At 38.4% G+C, this 13,832-nt stretch overlaps 2 protein-coding genes across 2 annotated transcripts; both read right to left on the minus strand.

Annotated features, from left to right (window-relative positions):
- Positions 1 to 726: 726 nt before the first annotated feature.
- Positions 727 to 4,045, minus strand: cox5aa (cytochrome c oxidase subunit 5Aa). Its single transcript, XM_079567626.1, has 5 exons — positions 3,904 to 4,045; positions 2,859 to 2,975; positions 1,591 to 1,712; positions 1,368 to 1,489; positions 727 to 1,142 (listed from the first exon to the last, which is right to left on the minus strand). Exons 1-4 carry the CDS (start codon positions 3,974 to 3,976, stop codon positions 1,376 to 1,378), a joined length of 426 nt encoding a protein of 141 aa, XP_079423752.1. The 5' UTR covers positions 3,977 to 4,045; the 3' UTR covers positions 727 to 1,142; positions 1,368 to 1,375.
- Positions 4,046 to 4,630: 585 nt separating this feature from the next.
- On the minus strand, positions 4,631 to 10,213 carry LOC306971443 (protein mono-ADP-ribosyltransferase PARP6-like). The gene is made up of 22 exons (XM_079567718.1): positions 10,144 to 10,213; positions 9,874 to 9,945; positions 9,628 to 9,722; positions 9,476 to 9,536; positions 8,951 to 9,041; positions 8,796 to 8,862; positions 8,516 to 8,665; positions 8,258 to 8,399; positions 8,049 to 8,180; positions 7,114 to 7,209; positions 6,937 to 7,029; positions 6,713 to 6,838; positions 6,544 to 6,609; positions 6,383 to 6,450; positions 6,262 to 6,310; positions 5,999 to 6,111; positions 5,543 to 5,615; positions 5,385 to 5,454; positions 5,217 to 5,293; positions 5,065 to 5,128; positions 4,888 to 4,972; positions 4,631 to 4,803 (listed from the first exon to the last, which is right to left on the minus strand). The coding sequence occupies exons 1-22, from the start codon at positions 10,162 to 10,164 to the stop codon at positions 4,707 to 4,709; spliced, it is 1,908 nt and encodes a 635-aa protein (XP_079423844.1). The 5' UTR covers positions 10,165 to 10,213; the 3' UTR covers positions 4,631 to 4,706.
- Positions 10,214 to 13,832: the final 3,619 nt, after the last annotated feature.

Below are 13,832 nucleotides of genomic sequence, written 5' to 3' on the forward strand. Positions count from 1 at the left end.
TACAAACAAATGTAAACTCTTGGGGGGGGAAAAAGAATTATTTACATCTGCTTTGAAATCATTGTGCAATGTTGTCTAAGGGGGTTACGCTTTATTTTATTCGTCTTATTTTAATATGGATTTATGCTGCATTCCTGAAGGCATAAGTAGGCCTAATGGGGAGGGGTATTCGTTTAAAATTTGAAATACTTTAAGTACTCCGGTTAAAGGTTGGTAAGGAGACGTCACACTAAGCTTAACTTTAACTGCTGTATTTCATACATTTTATTGTAATGGTGTGTGGTTAGGATGTAAAATGCAGGGACTCAAAGGGTTTCCAGGCAAATGATCTTATACAAAGTACATTGGGATTATAGTAATTCATTTTCAAAACTTGAGTTGCAGGAGTGCTGCTTGAGCATAAAATCTTTCACTTTTCGAACCGTTTAAATGTCTGTTTTTTACTTTTGATGGGAATTCATGTTTCAAAGATTTTAACACAAGTCACAAAATCAACACTCAAAATAATAGTGGCTTCATTTCCACAAGCTGTTGATTTTTGGAAAATCATTAGTTTCAACCAGATAGTCTTCACAATTTCTAAATAGCATGAATGGGAAAAATTCTCAAATTAAACTTTTATGAAAATTCACAAATTTAGTATCATCGTATAAAGTAACTTTAATTTCAAATTCAGTCTCAGAAAATCCCCCTTGACAAAGTGAACAAATCGACACAAATCTATTTGGACATAATTTATTTACCAGCATGTCAATGTCCCTGAAATGAAAACACGTTTGTAAAACAACACAGATTTTTACAGTAAATTAATTTGTACATTCATTGGGAAATGCTGCTCCCTAGTGGTGAGATGTGACTCGAACAAGTAGCCCACACCAGAACACAAGCGGAAAAATGATAATCTGCTGCTCAGTGTAAATCCAACCAGTTAATTACAGTTTTTTCCTACAAAATTAGTCTTAAGGGTTTAAAATATTCAAAAAATACTTGTGACACTCAAAAGATACATCTCCTTTATTATGTTCATCAATATTTTACAAGCAGAACTTAATAAAGGCCAATTAAATATCACACAGTTTTATTTAATGAGGCAAACATTTAAAGTACATGAGGGGGTTCAGTGAGGAGATTCATGTTCAAACCTGGGGGGAAAAAAGGAATATATTAGGGAATATTCAGATCATCTTTATCAATAGACTAATTTCAATTTCAATTTTTTTTTTTTTTACAGATTCACGTGAAACATGTTCTAAAACTGAACAATAGTGTGTGCTTTAGATTTTTTTTTTTTTTTTTAATGTGTGTATTGTATTTAACTAAAAGGGGTGGGAAAAGCCCCCTGTCATTGATTTTGATGTGTGCAATACCTTTTCAACTATACTTTATCAATCCCAAGTTCCTCAGGTGTGGAGATGCCGAGCTCGTCTAGTGTCGGCCGCAGCTCCTGAAGAACGTATGGGTAGATATCTTTATGAGGCCCAGCTTTATCCTGGAGAGACAAACAAGGCAGACGCATAAATCATTAACCTACTGCACAACAAAAGGCCCTCAGTTAAAACCTAATTTCAAACAGGTAGACATTTTTCTCACTTTAACGGCTTCCAAAATCCGGATCGCGCTGGCCAAGTCGTCTAACCTCCGACACGCTCGCAGTGCTGCATCCAGGATTTTTGGCTCAGGTACCAAGTCATAACCGATCAGAGTATTCATTCCTGTAAGCAATTATTTTTAGTGCTTGCCAGTTGTGTAAACAATAAACAATGTATTAGCTATTTGATAGAGAGATGACTTTCAACAAAGACCTCTGTTTACAGATACCAGAGGAATGACCTGGTCTAACCTTTCCCCCACTCATACAACTCTGCAGCCAAAAATAAGTGCAACAGCAAGACGAATGGCACGGACGCATCACATGAGCCACTTGAACAGGACAGACAGTAAAAAATGAAACAGAGATGCATTTCATTAAAAAAAATAGTCAAGCAGTGCTTTGCTCAGACTGATAATTACCAAGCAATTAAGATAGTGTCTGCTCTTCAATTGTTTTTAAATTAGAATATTCCAGTAGTGCATTGGGGAAAAAATATTATGGACTTTTCACCTCCTTAATAAATACTTAAATTAATCATATTATTTCTAAACAAAGAGGTTAGTCAAATCCTCTTCATTTATATGCATCTGCAAATGGGCTACATGTGACTTCTTCCTGGACCCTGCTAATGAATAAGCTAGTGAATGTAAAAGATAAGGGACAGGAAGTACAGCGCCTACAGCGCACAGTCCCCCATCTTTTACATTCACTAGCTTATTCATTAGCAGGGTCCCAAACAAATGAAGAGATAGCTTAAGATCTTGTAAAGGACAACGAGTTACTGATGGACAGTCACTGCAGCGTGTTGCAAACATCTTCACTGTGAATCCTGCCCCCAAAGGAAACGCTAGTGCTCGTAAGGTACGAGCTTTTATCTTGCGAGCTAAAGGCTAGTGTTAAATAATTACAATATAACATGTTAACAACTCAAATTTAGACTGCTTATAGGCTTGTTCAAATCTTAGCAGTAGTTTTAATTTTTCTTTTGTGTTAGCCGTTAGCCTCAAGACAAATACCCCAACTAGAGGTTTCATCCAGTGAAGTCATTACATCTCAAGCAATGTTTTTAACCTGCTCCAGTCACAGCCGAACTCGCTGCCCTTCATTTGTGTGGGACCCTGCTCATTGTGAATGTAAAAGATATGGGACAGGAAGGACAGCACCGATGTTACTGTCCAGGTGGCAATCGCGTGGGGTGCAGTATGTTCCATATCCGGCTTACACATATAAATTCATTCAGCAATGCGTTATGATTTATTTCACAAACCTTTCCTCAGCTCCCATGCATCGATGTCAGGCTTGTTGAAGTAGGTGATCCAGCGAGCATCAAACTCTTCGTCCGTCTCCACCTTTCCATGCGAGTAAAGCCGCGATGCCAAAACAGCTGAGACCAAACAGAACAGTACTTAATATGTGTGGGTTCAGGACAGGTGTTCTGTTCTTTTATTATGGCTTCACTGTGGAGTGGACAGCGGAGTAAGAATTATATTGTACAATTTGTTCCATTCTGTGAATGACAATAAACGCCTTGAATCTTGGATATTTTTAATAGCCAATGAGCGTAAAGGCACGTATCCTCAATAAAGAATAATTGCTATGGGGAGGTTCTTTGTACAAGCAGGAACTACATTTCTAGCGAAAATTCCTCACCTCAGATGACATTTCGATGGCTCAAAGCCACTTAAACACGTACTACATACAGACTGCGCTGTCAGTGATAAGATTATAAAGGTGCATACGTTAGTAACTATGCAAGTTAGTAACTTAACCACTACAAATTTGGTTACTACATGTGAAACATTAGACTTCCTGCTATGACCAAATTTGGACTTTTATTGGACTAAATGGAAACTCTGGAAGCAAAGGACTCATTATTAAATAAAACGATCTTCTGTCAGAACAAGACATTCCTTAGGCATACACATCTCTATAAAATGTCCAAACACTACAACCCACACTTAATTCCTACACTCTGTGGTCAAGTTAGCATGTAGCATCAGCTGCACAGGGCCCGTCACTATGTGGGTCATGGCAAGGACACCGCCAACATCAAGCACAATGTTTAAGCTCTGTAGACGCCTGATTTGTTTGTAACCGATCAGTTATCAATGTATTTCTTTCAGTCAAAATGATATGCAATTGGCTAGTTTAAATAAAGTATGGTGGAAGAGTATAGCGGATCTCATTGGTCAGCTAATCAGTTAGCTTAGCACAGACACTAGTCCAGCAATGTGGATTTGAGCGTTAATTCGGCATAGTACTTTTAACAGCCAAGTCAGGCTTTGATTTGTACACAACAAAAGCATGCATACCTTGGCACCGTGGTTGCCTACGCGCTAGGCTCCGGGCACCGGAGACTGAGAGTCGGACAGCAGCTCGGAACATGCTTGAGACTGCGGCTCACTTAGCTCCACACAAACCGGCGAGGTCTGTCTCTGCAGGAAGAGCTCACCGTGAGCTGTGCGTAACGTCTGTCTGCGCATGCGCAGTTGATCCACATGGCATTACTTTGACATTGGTAAATGCATGGATGTATTATAAATAACATTGATACACCACCATAGATATAGTCAACCACCTAAGTTTAGAAATGGTATTTCAACAAAATTCAGGAAAAAAAGTATAAATTATTGTGTATAGAAAATTATTATTGGTGTTACTGTCACTGGAGTTACAGCACTGCACTGTGTTATTAAAACATGTAGTTTCAGTCATTGCCAAAGCGTTTTTTTGTTTTTTTGTTTGTTTTTTTGTTTGTTTGTTTGTTTGTTTGTTTGTTTGTTTGTTTGGTTGGTTGGTTGGTTTTTTGCCATGTCACTGATCTCGCAATGAATTGATGACAAAATATATATATAAAATGAGTAGGACTTATTCCTTATTCGTTGAACCATCAATTTGCACATAATAAACTAGTTTAACATATATTTAGTCATTTACGCACACATTTAGAATAGGGCACCACCTTGAGGCAGTAAACAGTAAAACAGCACTTCAATCAAAAGTCCACAAAAAATAAAAACATACAAAAGGCTTTATTTAAAATGTTATTCACTACATAAAAAATGCAAAATGGTGTTTTGTTTTTTTTGAAAAATGTGCAGCCCTATGTAAAAAATCAAAAAGGGTCTGAGCTAATAGCTTGTAAAATCTCGTTATGAATCTCTTCATCCTGAGTGTTGATGTGGACATCTCCAATTTGGCCATTTTCATATCTATGAAAAAACAAAGCATAAAATTAAAATGTAGTTCAGTGTTTAGTGTTTGTAAAGTACTTGACTTCCCTGTTGTATACTTACACAAAAAGGAATCGTGTGCACACATGGTCTGGTACAGGACATACCCAAATGTTCCCATGCTGCTGAAGCTCTTTGGACAAAACCACTGAAAAAATAACAATAAAAAGATAAATACCTACATTTTAACAAGTGTGTGTAATAATAGCAATACTTCTGTTTTCTTTAAAAACTGTTTACCTTCGCATAGTGCAACACAGTTTATGTTTTTACTCTTGAGAAATCTGCCGTGTGCAGGTTCTTCCTAAAATTATCCAAGAAGCGACAATGTCACAATAATGCTCTATAATGTAAAGGCCAATGTTGCACAATGACTATCAGTCAGTAAATACCTTAATTCTGTTGATTCTATTGTATTTCTTTATAAGTTCCTCTTTACTGGGAAGATTGTGTTGACCATAACCCATCTCTAAAGAACACATAAAATAAGAACATTTCCTATCCTGTAGTTTTAATCAATGCAGGTTAATCCTCCAGTATAAAACATGCTTCATTCATACCAGAATAACCAAAGGAAATTCCTGAGTTAGGACTTAGGTAGATGCCTTTTCCATAAGCAGCACCATGAAGCTAAAGATAACATAGAGAGTACAGTACATTTTCAAGAACACCCATGGGCTTATTATGACATGTGATGGTCATTTTGTCTTCTACCTACCTGGAGCTTTGTATAGGAGGCATTAACCAAACCATTTCTCAAAATGGAGTGCCAGTTCTCAATATGGGAACCACTGAGGAAGTAACAAATAAATAGGAAATTATTAACAGAGGTGGGTAGAGTAGCCAAAATATTTACACAATTAAGAGTAACTTTACTGCAATAAAACATCACTCAACCAGAAGTAGAAAGTATTGAACAAACCGATGTCAACATGAAAAGTTTGACATTTACATATTGACACACAGTGAGTGAAATTAACTAAATGTTTTACTCAAGTAAGACTACTTAATTAGAAGTTAAAATATTATATGTAAATAAATCAAAATTGTGTAGGAACTCAAAGCGCTTTACAGACACTGGAGGCAAGGTGGGTGAAGTGTCTTGCCCAAGGACACAACAGTTCATACACACAAAGGTAGTGTTGGCTTTAGGTTTCTACTGCGTTGCACTTACTGGAAAGCAAAGGTGCTGCCATAAAGCTTCCTGGCCATTTGAAATCTGACTTCTTTGTGCGGAGGGCTTCTGATCAGTAGGAACTGGTGAGGGGTGTGCATGAACTTGAGGTGCTGTTAGAGACAAAACGGCAAATCTGAATAAAATTTGTTTTTGAATTATAGAACTGTCTATAAGATTTATTGTAAGAACTATGAATATAAACACATTTCTAGCTTGTCAACCTATAATTCTTATAACTACTGTCTATAACACTGACATACCCTGTTTTGCGGGAGTTTCACAATGTGTGACCTGTTGCTGGCTAAAATCCTGTCAAAATGTAGACAGACAGAAAGAAACTCTGAGCTTACGCTACAGTGAAGAAATATTATTTCCCCTTACCATTGTAACAAGGGATGAGCTAAATGGTCGACCTCATCCAGCTGCTTCTTAATGTCACAGTATGGACCCTAGAAATAGAAGGATAACATCGAGCTGCTTAGATACTGAGACACAAATCTAATGTATTTATCTATTTTTATGTTAGATTTCAATTTTGTCACCTGGGAAAGTTGTCTGACCAATAAAACATTGTCCAAAGCACTTTGCAGTCTGGCATAGCTTTTTCTCTGTCAAGGTGAGAGGGAAAAAAAACATTTCCATTATAAACTGTGTCAGAAATTACAATTTAAGGTCACTTAAATAATTAAGAAACTGAGTTGACTTACTGACCTTAGGAGTGAAGGCGAATGTTTTGGGGTTGCAAGGATCGACAATAGATGGATATGGCTCAAAAATGATGCTTTTCCGTTTGGACTCGAGGGCAGCTCTGCACATGGCTACCAATAAGTCAATTACCTGGAGGATCAAAAACAAAAGGTATATTCTTAATTTAGATCTTGATTCGCCTTCAAATTTGATAGTATAAACTCGTACTAAAATGTGAACGTTGGTACCTCTGCACCAGTAGCAACTTCATCTGTGGCTTCTGACATGACTCCAAGTGTGTAAAAAGAAAAAACACACAGTTCCCTGGTGCAAACTGCGGGCTATTAAAGCAAATGTAGTTGTATAAGCTGCATATTTAACATTGTTCATTATGTACCCGACTATACAAGTCAATGCAGTTATACCTTTAATAGAGGGCCATTCTGAAACACATGCCTCTCATCACATATGACACAGTATTCATGTAGCGTAAGAAGCCTCTGCTCGGCATACTTTATGATCTGCAAGCGCAGAAGCAAAATAAAGGTTGTCAGAAAAAAAGACAACATGATCCCTGTCAGGTGAAGTGATCAACGGCATCTGTGTGTACGGTACAGGGATTAGAGAAAATTAGAAGTATTGTATTGATATGTGAATCAGAGAATCACTAAAATGTCGACTTTAGTGGGGTTATTTGGGGAACATGCTCAGTATCAATTAGAAGTGATTCAAGAAAGGAGCCATAATGAATAGGAAACTGGGGTGCACATGAGGGATGAATACTGGTCCATGTGGTTTGAACCTACAGTCGAGCTACTGCAGCTCAACTTAAACCTTTAGTTATATAAAAACAAAAAGGTCTGCTGTAGACTACTTCGTTAAACCATTAAAACAGGGTTTCCAGATTAATCACAACTTCGCAATCAACTCAAAATCGTCGCAATTTGAATTGTTTCAACGAGCAAATTGCAAAGGTTGATGTTATTTTGGTCGTATAACTCACTGCAAGTCACATGTTCTGAAAGGCATGGAAAACGTTTAGCAATTAATATTTTGTTTTCCCTCAAATGTTCACGCCCCTGGACGTGTTTAAACATTCAGAATCTTGATTTGAAAACATATTGAAAATGTAACGACAATTGTAATGCTTATGCAGTGCTCAGAGGAATTGCAATTAGACATTTACCCTTTTTTTTTTTTCAGTCGATCTGATATCACCAAGTAATTAAGAGTCCAGGGCCAATGTTAAGTTGTTTGCCTAGGTCAAATGAGCCTAACCCTAACCCTAACCCCAACATTGGTCCTGGGCAAACAGGGCTCCAGCATTAAACAAAATGACAGTGTCATATGCTTGATTGACCTGAGCTAAGAAGCCATGCTGCAGAGTCGGGGCGGTCTTGCAGTGTGTAATGGCTTGGGTGGAGAAGAGCAGGTCGATAAGCTGTTTGGTACTGAGCTGTGCTGATGACTTCACGGCTGAAACCATGACTCTCTGGAGAAGAAATCAAACACATTAGTTTAAACTTCAAACAAAATCTAATCCTATCTAAATATAATGATTAGACCCACTTCTCCACTTGGTGTGTAGGTGAAGAGCTCCCCTGTTGGGTTCTTTATGGCGTACGATGCAGTTGTGTTTGTGAAACGGTTCAAATTCACAGTTGGCAAAATGGTCCTACTTTTACCATTGGGTCTCTGTAGTTCATTAGACCTAAGCATAGTGACATCTGAGTTACTTAGAGCTATATAGAGACTTGTGCTGTTTAATGTCAAAAGACAGAGCAATAGATTGAGTAGGTTACAAGAGATCAGATCAAAATTCTTTACTTGGATGACGGCAGCCAAACATTAAGCCTTGCTCTGAATTTCTTGATGGTCCCGGCAGGCTTGAACCAGCTGTGTCGCCTCTTTTGATTGGATATCACCTCTTCATTGGTCAGATTCCTCCACTCATGATCTATAAACACTGTCAAAATGCTGGACAGAAGAAAAAAAAGACAGAGGTTACATTTCTCAATTACAAATGAAACACAAATGTAAAATGAGTGTTGTAAATTAGTCTTCAATGTTAATAATCTTCATTAAAGTTAAATCTATATAAACTTACTTTTGTAGTTGCTTCCCAATGCCAAAATTATGTCTATTTGACGGCTGAAACACTTCCACTGTTGGAGCTGTGGGATAATTGAGCTATGAGCCACATTTCACAATACAATAACACGCAGGTTATGTTTTTGGAAGTACATAATAAACTTTACTTACAAGGGCCATCTAAATACTGTGATAAGGAAAAGTACAGGCGAATAATGATCGGCTCAGATGGGTTTATTTTCCATGCTTTAGCCAAATGGACCTGAAGACAACAATAACATTTTGAGACGGGAGGCCGTGTAAGTTAACTGTCATATTATCTGAACTGCAAGGATTCTGTGTCCTTAATAAAGCTTGAATGAGTGAATGAATGACTGCGTTCCAAGTAGCAGGGTACTTGTGTTACTACAGGTGCCCTAGAGCAGAGATTCCCAAACTTTTCACACCAAGTACCAGCTCATAAAATATTTCATCTTCCAAGTACCAGCCGGACTAGACAACAACAAATCATTACTAAACCTGCGCTAAAATGGACTAAAGGACCATTTGAGAACCACTGCCGGAAAGAGAAGCGACTGTCTCTCCAAACACCATCACAATCTAACATAATCTACCACCAGCACCACTCATTATGAAAGGGTTGCCAAATTAACCATCTGAGCAACAAGAAACATTATACTTGAAGACTAAACTTACATTCAAGAAGTTGGGTTTGATGATGAGGTCAATATCCACTTCATCAATTGTCACGTATTCTCTAAAAAAAAATGAAGAAAACGTATTTATTAATATTTCACATTTTATTGTTAAACTTCCAAAAGTCACACAAAATGTCTGCAGCCCTGTACCTGATCGAGACCGCGGACTGCGAGAAATGGGTCTTAAAAGCTTCGACGTCCGCCTGGAGCTGCGGGTGTCTTGGCGGGTCAGTGGCATGGGTCTCCTGCCAAGACAGACACTAACCCAGTGACCTCATGGTGCAAACAGTGCAGGATGATTAAACCACTTAAGCACAGATCAAAGATTAGCACTTGAGCACAGACGTCTAACACACACAGGAAAACAGAAACCTCCGAAAAGGAATTCAAATTTACATGTGTTTGGGAGTGGTACACGCTTCTATCATTGAAGATGTGCTCGCCGCTCGTCTGGTTTATCTGTGTCTCCTGCGAGTTTCAAGAAAATAGTAAAATGACACAATTGATAGACAACTACAAAAGGGTATTATTGTGATGCTTGGTCCTCCTTGGTCTTTAGTGTCTAGTCTATTACATCTTTTAAAGCTCAAATAGTAAGTAAGCAGTTTTAACACATATTTTGTCAATAATGTTAATAATAAATAATAATAATAATAATAAACTTACCTTGTCCATTGAGGAAAACATGCCCAAATCATCCACTTAGGGGCCCTGCGCTGGTCCCAAATTGGTCATAACTGTACACAGCGTGGCTATCTACTACATGTCTGTGGGTGTCTCTAAACTTAGACGTAACCATCGAGGCTCCACTGTCTGTCGTGTGTCTGGAGTTTGCATCATGAAGTGTGCCACATGTTCGAAGTCATGTGACCTTGATCCACCTGATAAAGATCAACGGGGTGTTAAAGAGGGTATGGGTATTGTCCCAATGTTACACGATACATACCAATCCTTGCATTTTTACAAGTGAAACCATAGCACGCTTAACAAGTTGACTTGATGAAACGGTTTTATAGCAGTGATAAGTCGTGAGAGGTGTAGGTTTAGCATGTCACTGAAGTGTTGTGAGTGTGACCCTAATCAGCAGTTAGCCTTGTTAGCCAAATGCCTGCTGCTGCACAGTCAGGGCAGATTACCCACGACAGGACTGCACATATGGAGTCCTCGCCCAACAAGTGCTTTTCTCAACCTAACCTACTTATAGTCCAATGGGGTTTGTAGTGGAGGACTGGCTATTTAACACACTTGGCACAATGGTATTGTCTGCAGGCTCTCAGTTGACCAGGTGTGTTCCTTAGTAACAAAAGTAGTCATCTGGACTGAGTGGTTTTAAAACCTTTGCTATAATTAGTTTGGCCATTACAGACATAGTGTAGACTAAATCCAGCGCTCAAAGTACAATCCTGGAAACAGGTCCTTAGCATAATTTGAACAAATTATTGTTTCTAGATAAAGGTTCTCAAGATTTGTAGAGACAAAGGCATCGAGACCAAAACCGTTTGATAAATCAAAGAAATGTTGGTCATCAGATAAAGCTCCACAATACAGATAGGGCTGTAAATAAAGATCGGTCTAAAAATGTTTATTCAATTATATGTTTTTTACAAGATATGATCTTTTTACTTTATTTATGCAAGTTAATTTAAGTGTGCAGTCTTTTATCATGTATGTTTTTATTTTTGTCATTCAACAATTGCATTCCATAGTTACAAGTGGAAGAGGGTCACATGAATGTTTTCCACTCAAGTGCCTTTTTTAACGCAAAATAGTTTTCATTCTAATTAAAAAATCTCATATTCATTTCTCTACTTATTACAATGTAGTGAAGAGGGGCATCAAGTTCTATCGATGTTTTCGAAAGACTGTTCAAAAATGCATAATACATAGTGGTGGGAAAATGTAAAACTATATTTATCTGTGTATTTTTGTAGATTGTAAGTAATTTGAGTGTATTATAAATCCAACTTTGTCCACTAAGGGGCGCTGTTGATGAACTGACTGAAACAGTCGCTGCAGGAGTTATGTGCAGGAGTCTATCCCAAAGGTTGCATCGCCATGATTGCAGAGCCGTGGGAACTTATTTTGGTTAGGGGGTGCTGAAGAACAAGATTGCCCTGAAAAATTCCACACACAAAAATTCTGTGCTTATTTCCTATTTAATAATATGGCTTATGATACACAAACCATCCATCAGGGGAGTGCTGCAGCACCCTCAGCACCCTGGGTTGTAAGAGTGTTTGTCTGATATTGTCTTGAGAGAAAGGTTACATATGTGACCTATGGATAGTTTGTGGGCCACCTGCAAAAATAAATCGCTCGGAGCAGTTGAAAATTAAAACTAGCCATAAAACATGAGAGTTGAAAAAAGCTCGTTCAGATTTTATGGCCTGTTCACTTTTCCCATATAGGAGCGCCTGTCAGCATGATTAGTATTGCACCTGCCTAGAAAAGGACATGTCTCACTGATAGTTGTGAATTCATAAAAATGTATTTGTTAACCATAACATACTTTCAATCGGCACATAAATTAAAAGTAGCACACAGCCCATAAGTATTACAGAGTAATAATGTAGTATTGAGGCCAGGACATGTATACTGGTTCCCCACCTACTGACAGGATAAATCTTTGACAAATAGACTTGGCTCTCATATACATGTACATGTATACATGTACATGTATATGAGAGCCAAGTCTACATGTATACATGTACATGTATATGAGAGCACAAGGTGCACATACAGTATATTTAGAATAAATGTGTTACTGAGCAGAGCTGAGATGAGATACAGCTGAGGAAGCAATCAGAGCGGTATGGACCGAGCACATGGGTCTGCTGTTATGGGACATTATGTTCTTGGCACATGTTAAAGCCTCCCCCAAATATATATATGGACAGCAATGGACACTGGCATGTTAACGGTATCTACTGTACCTCCTTTTGGCTAAAGTGTGTCATATGCCATTTTACCCGAGTGCCCCAGAACATGTGCAGAAGAGGTTTGTCAAACACAGTCCTTTCACCTCCTTTAGTGTGGCTTTATTCTTTATTGTCTACTTGAGCCCTCCAACCTACAGTAACTTCATTTCTTGCAGCACTTATAAAAAAAAAAAGGCAGTGGATATTTAAGGGACCAGCTTTTTGATTGGTAGCGCAATTGTGCCTTAACTTGCCCCTAATTCATCAGTTCGTAACATTGACATTATTGTCCGGCTACATTGAAGCATGTGCTATGGTTAGTGCTTGGTTTGTCTGAAAATATAATGTTAACCATATCCCTGTTTGTCACCCTAATTTGTGTCATGAAACATGATCATCATCAAACCGTCCCTCCTGCACAGGCTGTCTGGCACTAACCATGTCAAAAATGGGAAAATGTATCACGTGATACAAATGGACGAATTAGGAACAGGGTATGGCACAAGAGCGGGGGGCCTCAGAGGCCTTTCAGGGGAGTTTCCAAAAAATGCATCATTCATCTAAAAATTAATGAGTTTGAAATTAACTGTATGGGTATTTTATTTTATGTTATTTGACCTTTACTCAACCAGGAAAGTCCCACTGAGATTAAGAATCTCTATTTCAGTGGAAGTCCTGGCCCCAGAGGGGAACCTATTGTACATATTTTTAGCGGCAGGAGAAATCGGAGTACCCAGAGGAAACCTACACAGGCACAGGGAGAACATGCAAAAAAGGACGTGGCCTTTTTTTTGGGTCAAATTATTTTAAATAAATGAGAAAAAACATCAGGCCAAGATAATCTTTGAAAGGGGGGGGGGTATCGAAAGCAAAAAATATATCAGAACTTCAGAGACCAAGTTATGATGCCTGTTGGTCCAGGGACAGCATTAAAAAGGAATAGGCCACCGTTTTTATATACTAAGATATGTTCTTACCTCACTTTAGTCGAGTTAATATATCCCCGTCTGGTCATTGTCCGCGCGCTCTGTCACGCAAACGGAGCACATACGCAGCCTCTCCCATATGTGACATAGCTCCGAAAAAGCTCACGATAGAAGCTACCAAGCTCTTCCACGTGTTCCCTATTTAAATAAATTTACGTGAAGTGTTTTCATGCGAAGTATATTTACACAGAAATGTAACGTGTCGATTTTATAAGCAAATAAAAAGGGGGACTATATTGTGAGGCGTAATGATACGAGGAGCACAGCGTCCGCGTAGTAACTCCTAAAGACTTCCCCCCGCTCACTTCCGTCAATAACCTTTAGGAGTTACTGCGCGGACGTTTTACTTCTCGTATCATTACGCCTCACAATATAGTCCCCCTTTTTATTTGCTTATAAAATCGACACGTTACATTTCTGTGTAAATATACTTCGCATGAAAACACTTCAC

The sequence above is a fragment of the Gobius niger genome (genome assembly GCF_951799975.1).
Source record: "Gobius niger genome assembly, chromosome: 12".
In the NCBI taxonomy this organism is placed as follows: domain Eukaryota; kingdom Metazoa; phylum Chordata; class Actinopteri; order Gobiiformes; family Gobiidae; genus Gobius; species Gobius niger.

Coding starts and splice junctions, on each gene's coding strand:
- cox5aa (XM_079567626.1), bottom strand. CDS start 3,976: ATGTTCCGAGCTGCTGTCCGACTCTCAGTCTCCGGTGCCCGGAGCCTA. Junction 2,976..3,903: donor TAGGCAACCACGGTGCCAAG/GTATGCATGCTT, acceptor GTTTGGTCTCAG/CTGTTTTGGCATCGCGGCTT. Junction 1,713..2,858: donor TGCATGGGAGCTGAGGAAAG/GTTTGTGAAATA, acceptor AATTGCTTACAG/GAATGAATACTCTGATCGGT.
- LOC306971443 (XM_079567718.1), bottom strand. CDS start 10,164: ATGTTTTCCTCAATGGACAAG. Junction 8,666..8,795: donor ATTGGGAAGCAACTACAAAA/GTAAGTTTATAT, acceptor TCTTCTGTCCAG/CATTTTGACAGTGTTTATAG. Junction 4,804..4,887: donor TGCACACGATTCCTTTTTGT/GTAAGTATACAA, acceptor GTTTTTTCATAG/ATATGAAAATGGCCAAATTG.